General features: G+C 37.1%; 2 protein-coding genes across 4 annotated transcripts in view; both read right to left on the minus strand.

The window, feature by feature from the left end:
• Positions 1-1,116: 1,116 nt before the first annotated feature.
• On the minus strand, positions 1,117-1,946 carry rep15 (RAB15 effector protein). Its single transcript, XM_052119442.1, is given in 3 exon segments — positions 1,117-1,486; positions 1,488-1,663; positions 1,665-1,946. Coding segments are annotated over 3 exon segments (816 nt in total). The 3' UTR covers positions 1,117-1,128.
• Positions 1,824-20,729, minus strand: part of ppfibp2b (PPFIA binding protein 2b) — a 96,649-nt gene continuing 77,743 nt past the window's right edge. The window contains exons 17-30 of one of the 3 annotated variants that reach the window (XM_052119439.1): positions 19,439-19,577; positions 15,274-15,306; positions 15,037-15,172; positions 14,400-14,522; positions 14,159-14,309; positions 13,089-13,200; positions 12,808-12,896; positions 12,593-12,715; positions 12,378-12,503; positions 11,743-11,931; positions 7,612-7,794; positions 4,519-4,584; positions 3,307-3,378; positions 1,824-1,981 (exon numbers count right to left, since the gene is read on the minus strand). In XM_052119439.1, coding sequence (XP_051975399.1) covers positions 1,958-1,981; positions 3,307-3,378; positions 4,519-4,584; positions 7,612-7,794; positions 11,743-11,931; positions 12,378-12,503; positions 12,593-12,715; positions 12,808-12,896; positions 13,089-13,200; positions 14,159-14,309; positions 14,400-14,522; positions 15,037-15,172; positions 15,274-15,306; positions 19,439-19,577 — 1,566 coding nt within the window. In that variant the 3' untranslated portion in view covers positions 1,824-1,957. Of the gene's footprint in view, positions 1,982-3,306; positions 3,379-3,522; positions 4,050-4,518; positions 4,585-7,611; positions 7,795-11,742; positions 11,932-12,377; positions 12,504-12,592; positions 12,716-12,807; positions 12,897-13,088; positions 13,201-14,158; positions 14,310-14,399; positions 14,523-15,036; positions 15,173-15,273; positions 15,307-19,438; positions 19,578-20,729 lie in introns of those variants that run through there. The other 2 variants (XM_052119437.1, XM_052119438.1) reach the window with 2 other exon arrangements.

Below are 20,729 nucleotides of genomic sequence, written 5' to 3' on the forward strand. Positions count from 1 at the left end.
GCTTATACCATTGTCACTTGCCAGCTTTGATTAGTTAAAGTTTTATTTTGCATCGCAAATTTCAACTGGAAGGATCTACAGGTCAGATCTAGAGATCTGCCTGTTCTAAATCAGACACAGAGATAAAGTAGTGAGATAAGATAACATTTATTTGAATTAATTAAATAAAAAGCTGTACGAATAATTGACCAAAAACTGTAAAAACTCGAACACAGACGTGAGCGCTTGGCCAACGCATGGCCTATGCCTGGTCCCGTTGTACATAATTTAAGTGCACTCTTGCGTTGATCTGGTGGTCACAAACCTCACACCACAAGAGGGCGATCATTTGACTCTGTGGTCTGGTGTTTTATGAAGTAAAAACCCATCCCAACATGTCCAAATTGACTGTATATATATATATATCTTCCTGGCTTGGACAAACCAATCCCGTAGTTGTTTCCATTTTCTCTGTACAGTGTCATTATCAGAATGACACTCAACTTGTTTGGCAAGACTCTTCGCAAATTGCTGCTCCTCCATGACAGTTCTTGACTGAAAACAGAAAATCCGTTCTAGCGCCCCTTGCGGCAACACAGAGAATAACCAAATACATACTTGCGTAGGGTTATGGAATCGAGCTTGAGTAGCAATGTGCGTTTGCGTTTGAGTATTTGAGTGTATTTTTAGTATTTTTGGGCATTTACTAATCATGGTGAGGAGAAAACCATCCAAAACTAATTGAAACCTGCAGACTTTGATGTCTGAGACATCCATATGTTATCTATTAAGAGTGTATTTTTGATTGAATTCAAGAAAGAAAACGCGATATGGCCTAGCACAATTACAAAACTGCAAAAGCTTTTTATAAACAATTCAGAACTCTTCAATCAAGGACCCGTAGATAAAGTTTACCATTATTTTTATCCTTCCATTCTAAATTTGCACTGCAAAAATCAATGACATCTTTAACTAAGCAATGCTGGAGAGTGACCCTTGTACAAGCTTCACCTCCAAGTCATGTATTAAAATAGTTTAACGCACACCTAGCTGATGCTAAAATGTGTTCTGTGTTTACAACCTTTTATAAGACCTGTGAAAACACATACAAAGCAGCATGTATACCCAGTGTTGCATTAAAAGTGTCTGTTACCAAGATGTTAGCTGCCCCTTAGATTTAACTAATAAACATACAGTAGCAAGATAATCTACTGTAAGTTTAAGCTGTTGGTGAATTTTTACTAGCATGATAAAAGGGTTATCACCCTCCTTGTCAACTATTGTTTGAAATATCCCACTTGGAGTGACGAAGCATTTGGCTCCTTTGAAGAAATGATCAATAAAATCTTGATCAATTCATACACATTTTCCAACAGCTGCATGCAGATTTTTGCTCAGTAACCCATAAATGTTCCTTTTATAATTTTTGCATCCAAAAAACATGAAAAGTGCATAACAGTCTCTGCCAATGGAAGTGCAGAGTTCCACCATCTTCTTGACTTGGGCCCATCCCAGCTATTTGCATGATCTCACTGTAGATATCTAAGGACAGTTCCTCAACGTTCTCCACCGTTCACTATGGAAGACATAAAACCTGGACTGCAATCTGAGTTCTGGGGTTCTTGCTTGGCTGATCCAAAACAGCCCAGACCCAGTTGGCACCCAGAAGTATCTTCTGTTCGGGGCCATGAAGTTAAAGCCATGAAGTTAAAGATGTTGGTGAAATTAAGTTGGCTGCTGCACTGGATGTAAGCCATTAGAATGATCTCGTTTAGGGTTGAAGAACTCGGGTGGAACTTGCTCTATGGGTCACTGGAGAGCAGATACTCCTTTGTTCTGAATGAAGCAGCTTGGATGCAGTCACAGAAGAGAGGGATGAGGTCTGGTGAGGTGGTTTTGTTGGGTTTAGACCATAAGGTTCTAAAAAAGCTGGTTTTGGCTTCATACTGAAAATCTGTTTGGTTCATTCCTAGTCAGGTCAAAGCGTTGTTTCCCTTATACACTGCAAATATTGTAACAATCATGTAACTTCATAACAAGCAGATGATTACATATACTTTTCCAACATTTACAAAGTTTGCTTTCAATTAAGTCAACTGGAACAAAATCAAGTTAAATGGATAAATCATCCAAAAATGAAAATTCTCTCATTATTTGCCATCCCAGATGTAAATGACTTACTTTCTTCTGCTGAATGCAAACAAAGATTTTTAGAAAAATATTTTAGCTCTCTAGGTCCATACAATGAAAATGAATGTTGGCCAGGATCTTGAAGGTCCAAAAAGAACATAAAGGCTGCATTAAAGGAATCCACACAACTTCAGTGGTTAAATCCATATCTTCAGAAGCAACATAAGTGTGAGTGAGAAACAGATCAATTGATTTGTGATTCGCATTTTTCATGCATATTGCCACCTACTGGGCAGGGAGGAAAATTTATATTAAAAAAAGGACTTCAATACTGATCGGTTTCTCACCCACATCAATCATATTGCTTCTGAAGACATGGATTCTTAAACCATCTTCACAAAGATCTTAAACACTTAGGCCTGGAATTGGAAAAAGAACATCTAATGCAAGAGGTCACCAGATTAGCAGAGGATAAAAAGTTGTGGAAGAGTATTGTCGTGCCCCGCCCGATGATGATGATTAAACCACTGGAGTAATATAGGTTACGTTAATGCTGCCTTTATATGCTTTTTGGAGCTTCAAAGTGCTGGCCACCATTCACTTGCATTGTATGATATTCTTCTAAAAATCTTCCTTTGATAAGAAGTCACAAACATCTGGGATGACATGAGGGTGAGTAAATTATGAGAGAATTTTCCTTTTTTTGAGTGAATTACTGGGGATACTTCAACTACAAACAATTATAAAATAACAGAACCTTAATAAATGTTTTATTACCCATGCATATACAAATATAAATATAGTACAAATGTAAGAAGACTTTACATTTCAATATAATTACATAATAATTACTTAACATTAATTTAATATGTATTTGCGTAGCTGACATGAAAAACTTGACATGTCCACTGTGTGACATGCTAAAATCCATCTAAAAATATTTAAAATAGAATTTTGTAAATAATTGTATAATTATTATGCATGAAGCTTTATATTCGCAGCAAAATAAAAAAAAAAAATGAAAAGAAATGATGACAATTAACTGGATCTAATACAGGATATATACACTGTCCCTTATTTATTTATATAAATTTTATCCTGAAATAAATATAAAAATCTATATTTTGCACCAACTACTAGAAACACTTGTTGTTAATAGACTCGAAATTTAAAACATTACCAGATAAAATAACTCACCAGTATAATTCTCTCCTTAGTGTTGGGTGAGAGTGAACCTGCAGTCAGATCTTTCTTCTCCTTTTTGGAGTCCTATTAAGATAAGTGCTAATTTAAGGGTCAACCATAGTGTAAGGACCACCTAAAGACAACGTTTGCCATTTCGGTCATGGGATCCACTGAACAAGAAAGAGATGTTCTTTTAGCTCATCTTTCACAGCATAAAGCTCCTTGTCCAAAAAAGCACCTTCTTACTCATTGGGTTGGATTAAAAGGCTGTATTGCAAGCAAACAGCCATTTATTCTTGACAAAACATACTGCTTTTTCCGTATCACACATATTTGAACTAGGTTTAAGTTAAAAAGCCTTTGAGATCTAGTAAGTAGCAAGGGATTTACTCGCATCCAGTTACAAGAATAGCTAGGCCAAATATCAAGACAATTTGACATTTTGACAAAACATAAGGGCTTGTGCTGGGTGGTGAAGAGGTAGGCGAAGTAAGATTGTGGCATCGCCCTGTTGTAGCACAAGCCCACCACACCCACAAATGTGAATAAGTTAATACTGTAGTATGACAGTTCAGTTCTGAAGGTTGGAAAGCTCAAAGCTGCAGGCAAGGAGGGGTTAGGCTGAGGTATGTGAGAGGTGTGACTCCGGAACGCTCTCACTGTGAAGGAAGAGATAATGTGGCGCAGTCCAATCACACTATGGCAGTTCGGCTGCGTCTCATTCCTCTTAGTAGCTCATCTTGGCTCAGTAAGTACTGTAAGTAAGAGGAGGTGAGGGGGCCTGTATTAGCATGAAGCTCAGCGCAAGAGTTAAACTTGTGACTTTAGTCTTTTCACATTTGTAGCTACCAGTTTCCACAAGATGATTCAAAGCTTTTCTATAACACAACTATATAACAAGACAAACAACAAAAGGCTTCACCACTCAAATGCTTAATAAATGTTTTACATCATAAATGGATCTTAAAGGGACAGTTCACCCAAAAAGGACCATGTCATCGAACTATCCCTTTAAAATTAGTGCTTAATTACATTAATAAAAAATATCAAGTCCCAATTTCAAAGCAATAAAATAAATGTTAGATTCAAGAATGTTTACATAGATTTTTTGGAATACAGATTGTAATAAGTATCATCGGACCTGATACTAAATTAGCAGATTCTTTTAGAGCAATAATCGGTTAATAAACACTAGAGTTAAATAAGTTGTCAGTATGCACTTACCGTGAGGCTGTTAATTCCGTTTGATAAGGCTTCTATCTGCATATCTGGTCCTTTAGTGTGCAAAATCTACAATGTCAAACAATTCATCAAACAACTTTATATAGCAGTTTATAGTCAACATTTGGACACACAATGCATTACAATGTGCATATTAGAGTGCAACGATGGCTATCGCCCTTTCGACATTTAATTATATGTAGGATATGAATTATAGATATCTGTAATTTTGTTTTAAAGCATGATAATTCTTGACATCAGTATGGAATTACTCCAAGTGAAAATGCTCTTGTTTATATCTGTAATTACATTTGCACAACACCGTTAATTACTGATATAAAAAAAATACATAATTACTAACAGAAATACCAATTCTTAGTATCAAAAATGTAATTGCAACTAGTAAAGAACATAATTACTGATATCTACTCGCATTTACAGTAGTAGAATATTAAAAAGATCTGTCATTCACTCCTGTACAAAACACAATTACAGACATCTATAATGAATTCCTCACTAGTAGAAATTCCAATTCCACATCATCATCAGCTTACTAGTTAAAACAATAATATTTATATAATTTATTACATTGTCACTTGTGCAAATGTCCATTCCTGATATCAGCAATTGAATAACTAGGAAAATGTTTTATTTTTGATATCTGGACTCTTTGATATCGATTTTCAATAGTGGCAATGCTAATATAAATATATAAATATATAAATATATATAACATAGTAACTAGTAAGAATGTCTGTTTTAAAGCTGAAGTATGTGACATTTTCAGTGTTAAAATACTTTCTTCTATCCCAGCTTAAGAGACAACTACAAGTAAGCCATTCATAGCATAGGTTAACTTTCTCGAAAACTGTAAATATGTTTGTTGTTTTAACTGACCGTTTAGACCCACCCCAACAATGTTACTCAACCAATGGCATGATTTGGGGGTGGACTAATCTCATTGTTTGACCAACGGTAGACAGGCTGTATTGAAAACAAAGTTAATTTTTGCAATTCTGTTTGGTGGTGCGAGTGGCACAGAAAAAAAACATACTTCAGCTTTAAGATATCTTTATTTACTCTTCAATTTTTAGATATATGAAACTGAAAGTCAAAAGGTCCTGTAACTGCACATTTTTGGAATTCTTTTTGTTTAACTGTATACAATATGCAGTCATTTGTTTTCATTAATATCTTACACTGACACCTAGCGGCTTGGATGCAGCATCATTTAAAATCAATAGTTTTTAGTTTCAGATGGCAATGTAGAGATGTAGTATTCACAGTCAGCCATTACTGTAATCAATGAGTGAAAGTCTCAGGAAGGTTACTGAGAATAAGCGAGTCATGTTATTCTAACATGGCAGGCCCCATGTGCGGACCCTCTCCATGTAGAATAAAACGGCTTTTATAAGGTAACTGATATGACTGGAGTCTTCATTTTAATGTGAGTGATCATGAATTACAATGAATGTCTTTAGGAGTTACATTTTTATAATTAGGAAAAAAATAGGAGTGCACCTTTAAGCAGAATGATAATGATAATAATGTTAAGGAACTTTGGAATGCAAGTAATGTGAATAGTAAAAATGTATATTAGAATGTACCTGGGCATAATGCCCTTCTCCTAAAGAGTATGATCCTTTCCTAGCATACATTTCTTCACATTGTGAAAATAAGCGTGGCCAGATGCATGGATGACATCCAGTTAGTGATTAATGCTTGTTAATCAAGCATGTCAATGGCTTTCTGCAAAGTTTGTTATTAAAGACATTTGCTTGACTTGGCAAGAGGATTTAGTCACGTATACAGCTGAGAAAACAATAATCAAGGAAAATTATGACAGAATTGTACAGTAAGGGGCCGTTCACACTGAACACATTTTGCATACATCTGTGCTGTTTTATCACTTGTTATTATGCAATCATGAGCTAGATGGAGGTCTTTGACCATTGTGCCACTGTCTTGAAATATTTTTCAGCATCTTGCACAGGAGTGTAGAATTGTTCAGAGTAGACAGTGTGACAGGTTGAAGGAATATTACAAGTTAAACTCAATCGACAGCATTTGTGGTTAATGCTGATTACCACAATATTTATTTTTTTACTTGTCCCTCCTTTACAAACTGAAAAAAACAAAAATTTGTGGTAATCAATATTATGTCGATTGAGCTTAACTTGTATTGAACACAGAATATTTCTAAAAACATGTCTTTAGACACAAGCTTCCTGTTCTATTCGTTGCACTGCATCTTACTTTTTCAGCGCAAGAACGCGTTCAGTCTGAATGGCCTTCTGAATTTTTATGTATAAGCCATTTATCTTGTATCATCCAGTATACTGTTTGTGAAAGTGTTTCTATAATTCTCTATCTAAGTGCTGTAAATAAAACAAAAAGTAATGATTGAGTGAATGATTGAGGAGGTTTATTATGTAACAAAGTTTTGGGGTATATCATTACAGTCCAAAAGAGGGTCCTTTTAACTGAAGAAGCAAGATATCTACCTATAAAAATAGTCTTGTGTGTTTTATTGTATGAAAATTACCACAAGTCAGGCCGTTCAAATTGTGCTGAACATTTAAGAATAAGTATTCTGGATGTGTACTTAAAATTCACCAACATAAATATACCATTAAATAAATCCCTAAAATATATGCAAATATTGCATAATATCATTGTACATACTGTCTTTTAAAACAGGCCAAAGTAGGTGTTATGTTATAAAAATGCAATACTTGTTATATAAATCTCTGATTATTTATAATACTTTTTAATCACAAAAACATGTATAAAGTAATTTTGTTGAAAATATGCGACTGTCCATCACAGTTGAAGTGGCACTAGAGAGTATTTAGGACTAAACCCTTTTGCCTTGATGAACTGATAATGATGTCATAATACAGTACTAAACCCTTGGATCCAAATACATTTCAACCCCTCCACTGAGTGTCTTTCTGAAATGCTGGGATGCTGGGGTGTTAGATAATGGCACAGAGAGGAACCAGGGTGTCGTTTGGAGGTTGGTGCGGTTGGTGGGATATGGGTGGAGGGTTATTGGCAGTAAGCACAACAGCATCAGTTCTGTAGAGGTCCCACCTGCTCCCGTCTCTCTGGGTCCCTGTCAAAGATGGGACTGAGGCCCCTAAAGCCACTGTAGGGCCGGTTGGCCCCGTTAAGCAGGGCCTGGGCTTGGGATGCATCCAGAGGGCAGATGTAGTCTGCAGAGTCATCAGCATGTTTCTTACGGTGCCCAAAATTGGAGAAACCCATTTTACGTGGCTGAGGAAGAAATAACAATGAAGATAAGAATGAATAGAATGAAGCAAAAAAAAGATATGATTATTATTCGTTACTAAATGATGTCATGCATCAAGAAATCTGACATTTAGTCATGATTTGATTTGCAGGGTTTCCACCCTTTTCACCAATACGTTTCATTGAACTTTCCAGGCGTTTGTGATATCTGGATCCAGATTTGTAAAAATAATTTTGATTCAGAATGATTAGCTACTCAATCAATTAGACTGATTTGATTCATTTTGACTAATTCATTGAAAAAAACTGACTGGAAAGAACTGACAGAAAAGAACGATTCACTGAAAAGAAGATTTTTTTTTTAACTTTACACAAGAAAAATTTCTAGCTCATTAAATATGTTAAAGCAGTGAAAAAATATGAAAATATATATTCATGGAGCCTGGGTAGCTCAGCAAGTATTGACACTGACTACCACCCCTGGAGTTGCGAGTTCGAATCCAGATTGTGCTGAGTGACTCCAGCCAGGCCTCCAAAGCAACCAAATTGGCCCAATTGCTAAGGAGGGTAGAGTCACATGGGGTAACCTCCTCATGGACACGATTAGAGGTTCTCGCTCTCAATGGGGCGCATGGTAATTTGTGTGTGGATCGCGGAGGGTAGCATGAGCCTCCACATGCTGGGAGTCTCTGCGGTGTCATGCACAATGAGCCATGTGATCAAATGTGCGGACTGATTGTCTCAGAAGTGGAGGCAACTGAAACTTGTCCTCCGGATTGAGGTGAGTAACTGTGCCACTATGAGGACCTACTGAGTAGTGGGAATTGGGCATTCCAAATTGGGGAGAAAAGGGGATATAAAAAAATAAAAAATAAAAATGTATATTTATATATATTCACTATAAAAATGTCCTTAACATTTGAGATTCAAATATAAATAATGCATTATTATAGTAAACTGAATTTTACAGTACGTTGCTATGCAGTTGCTAAAGTGTTCTGGGTGGTTGCTTTATAAGTTTTCCGAAACCCCTAACCCTAAGTATAAGCAATAGTAATAATAATGATTGCATTGTAATGCATTCATACATTTTACACCCCTAGTGCTGATGTCGAAATATCACAAGCTTAAAGTAACTCTTTGACTCTGAATAGCACTCAAAGGCGAAGCACAAGGACAACTATATAATATCCTTTGATGATGAAATGCTCGTCCTCCTTAGCTGAAAGAGTTTAACTCTCTGCAGAAGTAGTGCATATTTAAAGATACACTTTCTATTTCTCATATCAGGGAAAGTGAATGGGTGGCTAAACAGACTAAATGTGGACTTTGAACTAACTGTTTCCAATGCTTCATTGTGCTTAGTAAGTACAAAGACGGGCCAGTCGCTCAGCACATTACATCTAGAGGGCCTAAGCAAAATGTAAGTGTCAAAATGTATGTGCTGCATCAACTAAGATTAAATACAAATCAGCCTGTGGTGAATGTGTCTATTTCTATGTGTTATATTTGTGTGTTTAAGGGCTTAAATGTTCATTCTGAGGTGTAAGGTTGTCAGGTATTAAAGTGATAGTTCACCCAAAAAAATTCTCACACTCCCAGAAGTGCATGACATTCTTTCTTTTGGTGAACACAAATTAAGATTTTTAGAAGAAAATTGTAGCTCTGTAGGTCTATACCAGAGATGGTCAAACTAGGGCCAAAGTTTCCCCGCAATGACCTTTGATTTTGCCAGCCAAGAGTGAAAAAAATAAAAATGCTATTGACACGTAATTTAGCAGAATGTAGAGTAATGGAGGGGAACCAGGGCAACTTTAATATTTTAATATAATACAGTTTGCAGAGCCTGAAATTTGGCTAATAATTCCCTGCAATTTCCACGTTCAGAATGCGGGAAATTCCAGTGCACTTTTATTCACTTTACAGCTGCGAATTAGTAAACCAATAGATGCAGATGAACAAATCAAATCAATAAACTTATTTGTATTTGTATCAAACTGTATCAGTTCGGTGATGTGCTCACACGCTAAAATGATCAAATGCTACAATGTAGTTAATAATAATATTAACAAAAATAATATCTGGATGTGTTAAATGGCCTTGATATTAAATAAATCGTTATTAATTATAAAATAATAATTTTACAGAACATACTACTACTACTATAGAACTACTTCATATCTCTGACTAATGTTCATTGTTTTACTACACTCACTTAAAGGATTATTAGGAACACCATACTAATACTGTGTTTGACCCCCTTTCGCCTTCAGAACTGCCTTAATTCTACGTGGCATTGATTCAACAAGGTGCTGAAAGCATTCTTTAGAAATGTTGGCCCATATTGATAGGATAGCATCTTGCAGTTGATGGAGATTTGTGGGATGCACATCCAGGGCACGAAGCTCCCGTTCCACCACATCCCAAAGATGCTCTATTGGGTTGAGATCTGGTGACTGTGGGGGCCATTTTAGTACAGTGAACTCATTGTCATGTTCAAGAAACCAATTTGAAATGATTCGAGCTTTGTGACATGGTGCATTATCCTGCTGGAAGTAGCCATCAGAGGATGGGTACATGGTGGCCATAAAGGGATGAAACAATGCACAGGTAGGCCGTGGCATTTAAACGATGCCCAATTGGCACTAAGGGGCCTAAAGTGTGCCAAGAAAACATCCCCCACACCATTACACCACCACCACCACCAGCCTGCACAGTGGTAACAAGGCATGATGGATCCATGTTCTCATTCTGTTTACGCCAAATTCTAACTCTACCATCTGAATGTCTCAACAGAAATCGAGACTCATCAGACCAGGCAACATTTTTCCAGTCTTCAACTGTCCAATTTTGATGAGCTCTTGCAAATTGTAGCCTCTTTTTCCTATTTGTAGTGGAGATGAGTGGTACCCGGTGGGGTCTTCTGCTGTTGTAGCCCATCCGCCTCAAGGTTGTGCGTGTTGTGGCTTCACAAATGCTTTGCTGCATACCTCGGTTGTAACGAGTGATTATTTCAGGCAAAGTTGCTCTTCTATCAGCTTGAATCAGTCGGCCCATTCTCCTCTGACCTCTAGCATCAACAAGGCATTTTCGCCCACAGGACTGCCGCATACTGGATGTTTTTCCCTCACACCATTCTTTGTAAACCCTAGAAATGATTGTGCGTGAAAATCCCAGTAACTGAGCAGATTGTGAAATACTCAGACCGGCCCGTCTGGCACCAACAACCATGCCATGCTCAAAATTGCTTAAATCACCTTTCTTTCCCATTCTGACATTCAGTTTGGAGTTCAGGAGATTGTCTTGACCAGGACCACACCCCTAAATGCATTGAAGCAACTGCCATGTGATTGGTTGATTAGATAATTGCATTAATGAGAAATTGAACAGGTGTTCCGAATAATCCTTTAGGTGAGTGTAAATTAGCTATAAGCTCCTCTTTCCAAATCCGGAGAAATGCTGTCATCTACTCCTCTGTGTCTGTGCATTTGTTTTTTAGTCTGTTAATTTAATAGCCAAAATATTTGGAAATATGTGAATGAGAATAAAAAATGGTTTTAGTAACAATGCACACTATGCAATGTAGAGATCATACAATTTGGGATGGAATACAATGGAATTATTGAAGCATGGCATTTTAAAATTAAATTAATTGTTCAAATGAATGCATTTGACATAAAAAGATAATGGAGTCATAAGGCTAGGGATGCATTTGTAAAGTTAAAAAATGCCCCACATATGAGACGTGCAAGAGCTGAGATATTCTTCTAAACAAATCTTCATTTGTGTTCACCAAAAGAAACAAAGTCATACACATCTGGGATGGCATGAGGGTGAATAAATAATGTGACATTTTTCATTTTTGGGTGAACTATCCCTTTAAGGTGTTTTTAAAGATTTGGTCAGCAAATATGAACTCACCATTTTATGTGAACAAATTATGAGTTAATAGATTTGATACAAACGTCTTACCCGGACTTTTGCCGTTGTGGTCAGTGGTGTGTAGTTTGATGATTCCCTGTACTCTCGTTTTTCTTGTTGAGCCTGAGAGCCCACTAACGTGTTAAAGTTGGTTGCCAGGTGCCTCCTCAAAAGTGTCTTTTGAGGTGGGATATTCAGTAGCAAAGCAAGGGTATCTGCATTAAAACGAGGTTCCAAAATCTGTAAAAAAAGGAGAAAATTTAAGTCTAAGATATTTAGTTTAATTTACTGTATTTGGTCATTTCTAAATATCTCATGGATGTCATGATCTGAAGCAAGCAACAAATATTACCATATGTCCATAAGTTCATAAAAATTAGCTCATGCCAAGTCAAAGAACTGGACTTTTCTGAAATGATTTACTTATCTTAACACCATTTCAAACCTGTAAGCTGTTATTTGTTTCTATGTGATATAAACTTTAATATTTTATGACTTCAGAAGACTTGGAATATAGCACAGGAGTCACATGGACTACGTTTATACAGTAATTATTTAATAGTATATGTAGAATATGTAGAACATTTTCTAAAAAAGTCACCAGGTGAGTAGATATTGACAGATTCTTTGCCTCCATTGCTTTATAACATGCATGATGAAGAAAAATGCTGATTTGAGTCACTCACAATGAGCCCACCATGTACTCCACTTCCTCTTAGGTTGGGTGCGTATTCTGCTAAATCAACTGATCTGAGCCACTCCATCACACGGTGATTAGACCACTGAACCACCTCAGAAGGAGACGTCTTATTCTGTCAAGACACATTAATTAACAGATTGATTATGAGCTTCATCTGAAGGATGTGAGAAGTTAAAAAGTCTCCTTTTCTCTCATCCACACCTCATCTCCAGGTCTTCTCTTCAGGCAGTTGGGGTTGAACTTGTTCACATGCAGGACGTGGATGGCACACTTGACGCTGAGATGATGCAGCTGGCTGGTGACTTTCAGTAACAGTAGATCATTCTGAAATCAAATCCAAAGCAGCAATATTAATTATAAAAAAGTAACAACAGTGGTAAAGCAAGGCACTACAGGAAGTCAACACAGATATTTACCACTGTTAAGTACTGCAACATTCTGCCATCTACACGTCCTTCGTTAAACTGGTCTTTGTACTGTGGTAAGCCAATATCGTCCAGCCAGCCTGTAAAGAAATAACAATGTGCCTTTATACAGAGTGTGCCTTTATACAGAGTGTAACCACAGTTACTAATTGACATTATATGATGTATTTACGTCCTATCAACAAAGGCCCACATGGAATAAGGAGCCACAGAACTCCAAATACACAGCACTGAAAGTCATTGCCTCATAGTTGTGGTTCATTGGTACTTACGTGTGACCCAGACGTGATCCAGTTCTGAGGATTTCTCTGTCATCTTGTTGCTGAAGGAGTGCATAGCTAACTGGAGTTTCTTCCTGTGTAGAGGGTGTTTTATTCCCAGTTCCTAAATGTGAAAATCAATCCAGAAATAAAACTGATTCTGTAGCAGACATATTCTTTGTACATTGTTATGAAGAAATGCAAAATGCAAATATTTTTTAATTAATTATTACAAATGCTTTACAAGAAGTGGAAAGCTTCACATAAAAGCTATATGTTCTGATATACTGTGGACCAAATCTGAATATCTATGTATTTGTTATGCTTGGTGGCAAAGTAAATTGTTTGATGACATGTTTGAAGGCAGAGCAATTTAGTAAGTCGGACAGCATGACAAATGTGAAACAGGGGGTAAAGCTGGTCTGGCAGGTAGAAACACACAATTATATGAAACTGCTGGTTAAATGACAAGCGGATGCAAACCAGGATTTGAGTGGCACCGCAAAGTCCTGATGTGAAAAGCGTAAACAAATAATTTGATGTGAACGGCCAGGTGTTGCATGAGGATTTTAGGTTGTTATGACCTGGATGTTGTGTTTGTAAAAATGGGAAACACAAAATCCTCAGTCATTTTATCATGCAATCCAGAAGAAATCATAAGAATTATGTGAATTCTTATTTGCAATGAAATTAAGATGTTCATATTAATACAATCAATCTGAACACAAGGATGAACCGTGCATGATGTGGGCCGCTACTGTTACCAAACAGAATTGGAAAAATAATGACTTTTTTCCAAGCAGCTTCTGTTAACTTTTACAGTTATTTACAGTTGTTGCATATTAAGCTGGGATCGGAAAAATAAGTTTAACATCGAAAAAATGACACACTTGCCCTTTAAGAATTCATCAGATATCAATAATCACTGCATTTATGAGGTGTCCTCTTCTACAATATTACAATCTAAAAACTGAAGATTTAACCAAAGTTTTATAAAACGGAGATTGTCATTAAACAGTGCTATTACAATGAAGTGTGAGCTTTCTAGTGTGTGTTAAAACATTCGGTGACAAATCTCTCACCTTCTCAATGTCCTGTGAGGAGGCAGAGAGGAGAGTCTGACCACTTGTGACCCAACGTCTGGTCATATTTATGTACTGACCCAGTCCAAAGTCCTCCATCCATTCACACACCTGATCACATGACCACTTCGAAAAGGGGGCGTTCACCACACTGCAGGCCACATGGGAATGAAATGGAAAATGAAAACAAATGCGGTTGCATGCATCTTCAGAACAGATCTCATTGTAGGTGATGAGATACCGTGAAGAGACACCAATGCCGAGGCAGGTGAGTTGAGGGCCGGCTGTGGATCTGAAGCCTCCTCTCTTGAACTCAGAGTAAGAACCTTCTGCAGGGAGACTGCCCGACTGTGTTCTCCTGATCCTGTAAATCATAGAAGAAAGAAGGGAATTGCTTACTGTCAACAAGAAAGCAAAATGTATAATATTTTTCCTTAATTTTTAAAAAATATTTACTGTAATAAATATATATATATATATATATATATATATATATATATATATATATATATATACACAGTATATACACTGATGGACCAAAAGCGTGCCGCCAAAACAGCACCAACCCGCCGAGGCATGGACTCTACTAGACCCCTGAAGGTGTCCTGTGGTATATGGCACCACTACATTAGCAGCAGATCCTTTAAGTCTGTAAGTTGCGAGGTGGAGCCGTCATGCATCGGACTTGTAGGTCCAGCACATCCCAAAGATGCTCAATTGGATTGAGATCTGGGGAATTTGGAGGCCAGTGCAACACCTTGAACTCTTCATCATGTACTTTACAGCGTATGGTGCCACTTCCATTATATTTAATAATAATACAAATAAAAAAAGAATACATAAATAAAATACAAAATATATGTAAAATAAATACTCACTTTCCCCACAGTTTTCTGATGCCTTTATGGTGTTTCTTGTTTTCTGGTGAAACAGGGGACTGCTGGCCTGAATCTACCCCAGACGACATGGGCGAAAGATCAGACAGGGTAGAGTCATCAGCCTTCTCTCTCTTTCCTGTGAACAATATGTACTCCAATTACTCTGACAGTTCTGACTGCTTATGATTTTAGAGTTTCTCTACTGGGTTGAATACAAATAATCCTATTTTTACCCACCAACCACAAACTGATCATGCTTTCTCCGTGTTCCTGGGCCGAAAATTAGCCATGCAAGAAAGCAGAAGAAAACATAAGCACAAAATAAAATCACAACACGGCGGAAAAGCCATGAATTCACTTCTGTGAGACGTCTGCTGCGATTTCATGATTTTATACAAACTAGTAATTTATTTAAAGGTGAAGTGTGGATTTTTTTTTATGTTAAAATACTTTCTCATTTCCCAGCAGAGGCAACAATAAGTAAGCTATCCATAGGTTAACTTTTCCGAAAGTGTAATCACTGTGGCACTTTCAAAACATTGCTCTGTTTATTTGAGCATTCTGACAAGCCTCACAAAGCAACATTAGCTTAATCAATGCTGTGATTTTAGGACAAGACTACCTTTCTGACCTCTTAGAAAACATTCAAACTATTATTATTATTGCAATTCAGTTTTGTGACACAAGTGGCCTACAAATTACATACTTCACCTTAAAAAAAAAAACAGAAATACATATTGTTGCATTGTGTCCAATTAAAATTTCAGGGCACATCAAATTAAGAATTTTAAAAATAAGCAAACTATCACATCAGGGCTAAATGCTCGACAATTTTTTGTTTGCCTTATGCGCAGTACACCCAAATGGATTTTTCCTGGATGCATACATTAAATTTGCATCACATGGCACCAGTTTAAACTTAAAGAAAAGTAGCAGGGCTCATATAAACTAAGTATAATCTCTATAAGGGAGTGTAGAGAGAGAGAGAGACAGAGAGAGAGAGAGAGAGAGAGAGAGAGAGAGAGAGAGAGAGAGAGAGAGAGAGACTCTTTTGCTTTCTGCCTAAAAAGAATCAGGATAGCAGAGCTTAGGATAAATCCTATATGACACAGCAAGAGTGTGTTATGTGGTAGCATGCTAACTGGATATTTAGAGGACAATACCTAAAGCTGGAGCGCTGGCGCTTCGGCAGCGATCTTCATATGGAGCGAGAGAGGAAACACGCGTGGAGACAGCCACACAGCCGGAGAGAAGGATTAGTCAAAGAGAAAGAGTAAAAAGAAAATACAGAGTTGCACATGCAAAGATACCTTAGTGTTAAAGATAAGCTGAAAAAGATGGTTAAAGAAGTCCCAGGCAAAGCTGTTATGGTTAAAAAGCACAGAGGACAAAAGAAGTAAAGAGTACAGTCTGTTGAGCTCATCAAACAGAAGAGCAAACAAGCATAAAAGCAGCAACATGGCAATTGAAGATTAACACAGTGTTAATAAGTCATGAAATAAAACAGAAATTGGCATCATGCCTATAACTGAGCCCCAAGTGCCTTCTCAGAATTTTTTAGGGTGGATTTAAATTTCAAGTGGCTTTTGAATGAAAAATAATAATAATAAAAAATATATAATATTATATATATTATATTATATTATATACACTCACCTAAAGGATTATTAGGAACACCATACTAATACTGTGTTTGACCCCCTTTCGCCTTCAGAACTGCCATAATTCTACGTGGCATTGATTCAACAAGGTGCTGAAAGCATTCTTTAGAAATGTTGGCCCATATTGATAGGATAGCATCTTGCAGTTGATGGAGATTTGTGGGATGCACATCCAGGGCATGAAGCTCCCGTTCCACCACATCCCAAAGATGCTCTACTGGGTTGAGATCTGGTGACTGTGGGGGCCATTTTAGTACAGTGAACTCATTGTCATGTTCAAGAAACCAATTTGAAATGATTCGAGCTTTGTGACATGGTGCATTATCCTGCTGGAAGTAGCCATCAGAGGATGGATACATGGTGGCCATAAAGGGATGAAACAATGCTCAGGTAGGCCGTGGCATTTAAACGATGCCCAATTGGCACTAAGGGGCCTAAAGTGTGCCAAGAAAACATCCCCCACACCATTACACCACCACCACCAGCCTGCACAGTGGTAACAAGGCATGATGGATCCATGTTCTCATTCTGTTTACGCCAAATTCTGACTCTACCATCTGAATGTCTCAACAGAAATCGAGACTCATCAGACTAGGCAACATTTTTCCAGTCTTCAACTGTCCAATTTTGGTGAGCTCTTGCAAATTGTAGCCTCTTTTTCCTATTTGTAGTGGAGATGAGTGGTACCCGGTGGGGTCTTCTGCTGTTGTAGCCCATCCGCCTCAAGGTTATGCGTGTTGTGGCTTCACAAATGCTTTGCTGCATACCTCGGTTGTAACGAGTGATTATTTCAGGCAAAGTTGCTCTTCTATCAGCTTGAATCAGTCGGCCCATTCTCCTCTGACCTCTAGCATCAACAAGGCATTTTCGCCCACAGGACTGCCGCAATCTGGATGTTTTTCCCTTTTCACACCATTCTTTGTAAACCCTAGAAATGGTTGTGCGTGAAAATCCCAGTAACTGAGCAGATTGTGAAATACTCAGACCGGCCCGTCTGGCACCAACAACCATGCCATGCTCAAAATTGCTTAAATCACCTTTCTTTCCCATTCTGACATTCAGTTTGGAGTTCAGGAGATTGTCTTGACCAGGACCACACCCCTAAATGCATTGAAGCAACTGCCATGTGATTGGTTGATTAGATAATTGCATTAATGAGAAATTGAACAGGTGTTCCTAATAATCCTTTAGGTGAGTGTATATATATATATATATATATATATATATATATATATATATATATATATATATATATATACACACACGCACACTGGCGACCAAAAGTTTGGAATAATGTACAGATTTTGCCGTTTCGGAAGGAAATTGGTACTTTAATTCACCAAAGTGGCATTCAACTGATCACAAAGTCAGGACATTACTGATGTAAAAAAACAGCAGCATCACTATTTGAAAAAAGTCATTTTATATCAAATCTAGACAGGCACCATTTCCAGCAGCCATCACTCCAAAACCTTATCCTTGAGTAATAATGCTAAATTGCTAATTTGGTACTAGAAAATCACTTGCTATTATATCAAACACAGCTGAAAGCTATTTGGCTGAAAGCCTAATATTGTCTTTATGTTTGTTTTTGAGTTGCCACAGTATGCAATAGACTGGCATGTCTTAAGGTCAATATTAGGTCAAAAATGGCAAAAAAGAAACCGCATTCTCTAGAAACTCATCAGTCAATCATTGTTTTGAGGAATGAAGGCTATACATTGCTATACAAGATTTAATTCAAAGGTGTACACTACAGTCTTCAAAGACAAAGGACAACTGGCTCTAACAAGGACAGAAAGAGATGTGTAAGACCAGATGTATAACTAAACAAGAGGATAAGTACATCAGAGACTCTAGTTTGAGAAATAGATGTCTCACATGTCCTTAGATGACAGCTGCATTGAATTCTACCCACTCAACACCAGTTTCATGCACAACAGTAAAGAGAAGACTTGGGATACAGGCCTTCTGGGAAGAATTGCAAAGAAAAAGACACTTTTGAAACAGAAAAACAAAAAGAAAAGTTTAGAGTGTGCAAAGAAACACAGACATTTGACAGCAGATAATTGGAAAAGAGTGTTATGGATCTTAAACCCCATTGAGCTTTTGTGGGATCAGCTAGACTGTAAGGTGCATGAGAAGTGCCCGACAAAACAGTCACATCTATGGCAAGTGCTACAGGAAGTGTGGGGTGAAATGTCACCTGAGTATCTAGACAAACAAACAGCTATAATGCCAAGGATCTGCAAAGCTGTCATTGCTGCACGTGAAGGATTTTTTGATGAGAACACTTTGAAGTAGTTTAAGAAGTTCTGAACATATTTAATAGTAATTTTTCATGTTATTAATGTCCTGACTATACATTGTGATCAGTTGAATGCCACTTTGGTGAATAAAAGTACCAATTTCTTTCCATAAAAGCAAAAATTATATTTTATATTTGATAATTATACAAATTGCAGATAAAACAGTGTTTATCCAATATATGAACAGTCCAATCAAGTTGCACCTTCCATGGATGTTTTGCTTTAAGCTTAAATTTCTGTTATCTACCCACCCTCATGTCGCTCCAAATGCTTATTTGCTTGGTTTATACAATAAATAAATACATTTATAGTAATAATAATAATAATATATATATATATATATATATATATATATATATATATATATATATATATATACATATACAGGCCTATAAGGCCGGGATTTGAATCCAGATCAACTTGATTTCTTACTTAGGTTGAATTCGCTGTCTTCACTTTCATCTGGAGACAATTGTAGAGGGGTAGACGGCAGTAGTCTCACTCCATTCTGCTCTGGTCGACAAACCTTGCCCGGGAGGGTCTGATATTTATTATCTGGATTATATCGGTTCTGTGGAAGAAATATGATTACTAGTCTCTTTCAACAATTAAATATTTTATATTCTATGCTATGATACATTGTTATCTATATCGTTTTTTTTTCTCTGCAACACTTTCCATTACAGTGTCCACAGTGAGAGAGTTACGAGTATTACAAGTTAAGAGAATAATAATAACATACTAAAATAAGAACATTAACAGTATAATTAGAGGCAGCATTACGAAGCATTTCTACACATTTAGTATATGTTCTTATGGTAAAACTTTAAAAAAAGTTTCCATTCTATAACATTATAATTAACTATTTAGTTAACGGATTAGTTTTCATGAACAAACAATTAACAATATATTATTTACATAATTTATACATTTTTGTTAATGTTAGTTCATAAAATAATGTTAACATACACAACTTTAACTTTTTTTAAACTTTTTAAAAAATGTATTACTATATGTTGAAATTAACATTAACTAAGATTAATAAATGCTTAATAAGTATTGTTCATTGTTATTTCATGTTATCTACCGGTAATGTTGTTACCTAATGTTAACAAATTGAACCTTATTGTAAAGTGTTAAAGTTCTTATTAGTATTATCGATTCTTATTGACATAAACACATAAATGAACAAAAACGTCATGGTTACTGTTTTAACCTCCATTCTCCAAGGGAAGGAATGAGACATTGTGTCGAATAAAGTGACACAAGGGGTCTTCCTGGGACACCACACGTACCTCTGAACCTGAGAAAAGGTTGTCTGGCAGACAGAATTTGCATGCCCCGCCCCGGACAAACGGGTATAAAGGGAAGAGGGGCAGCGAGTGCCAGTCAGGATTTTGCACTGAGGAGCCGAAAATAAGGTACGGTTTTTTACAGTGGTAGGTCTAGTGCTGTGGCAGGAGGGACACAACGTCTCGTTCCTTCCCTCGGGGAACGGAGTTTACAACAGTAACCATGACGTTCCCCTTCTGTCACTTACACAAGGGGTCCCATATAAAAACGCTACGCACTGACCGTGTTATGTGAACTGTCGAGACAGGTGCAAGCAGGCTACTGTGTCGGCTGCACATAGCCCTCCCCAACACCCCCAAAGAGATGTCACATACAGACCTTAGGCTCCCCGCATCCCTGAGGGGGGGAACAGGTGCTACATGACTAGCAT

Source organism: Xyrauchen texanus, chromosome 46 (genome assembly GCF_025860055.1).
Source record: "Xyrauchen texanus isolate HMW12.3.18 chromosome 46, RBS_HiC_50CHRs, whole genome shotgun sequence".
Lineage (NCBI taxonomy): Eukaryota > Metazoa > Chordata > Actinopteri > Cypriniformes > Catostomidae > Xyrauchen > Xyrauchen texanus.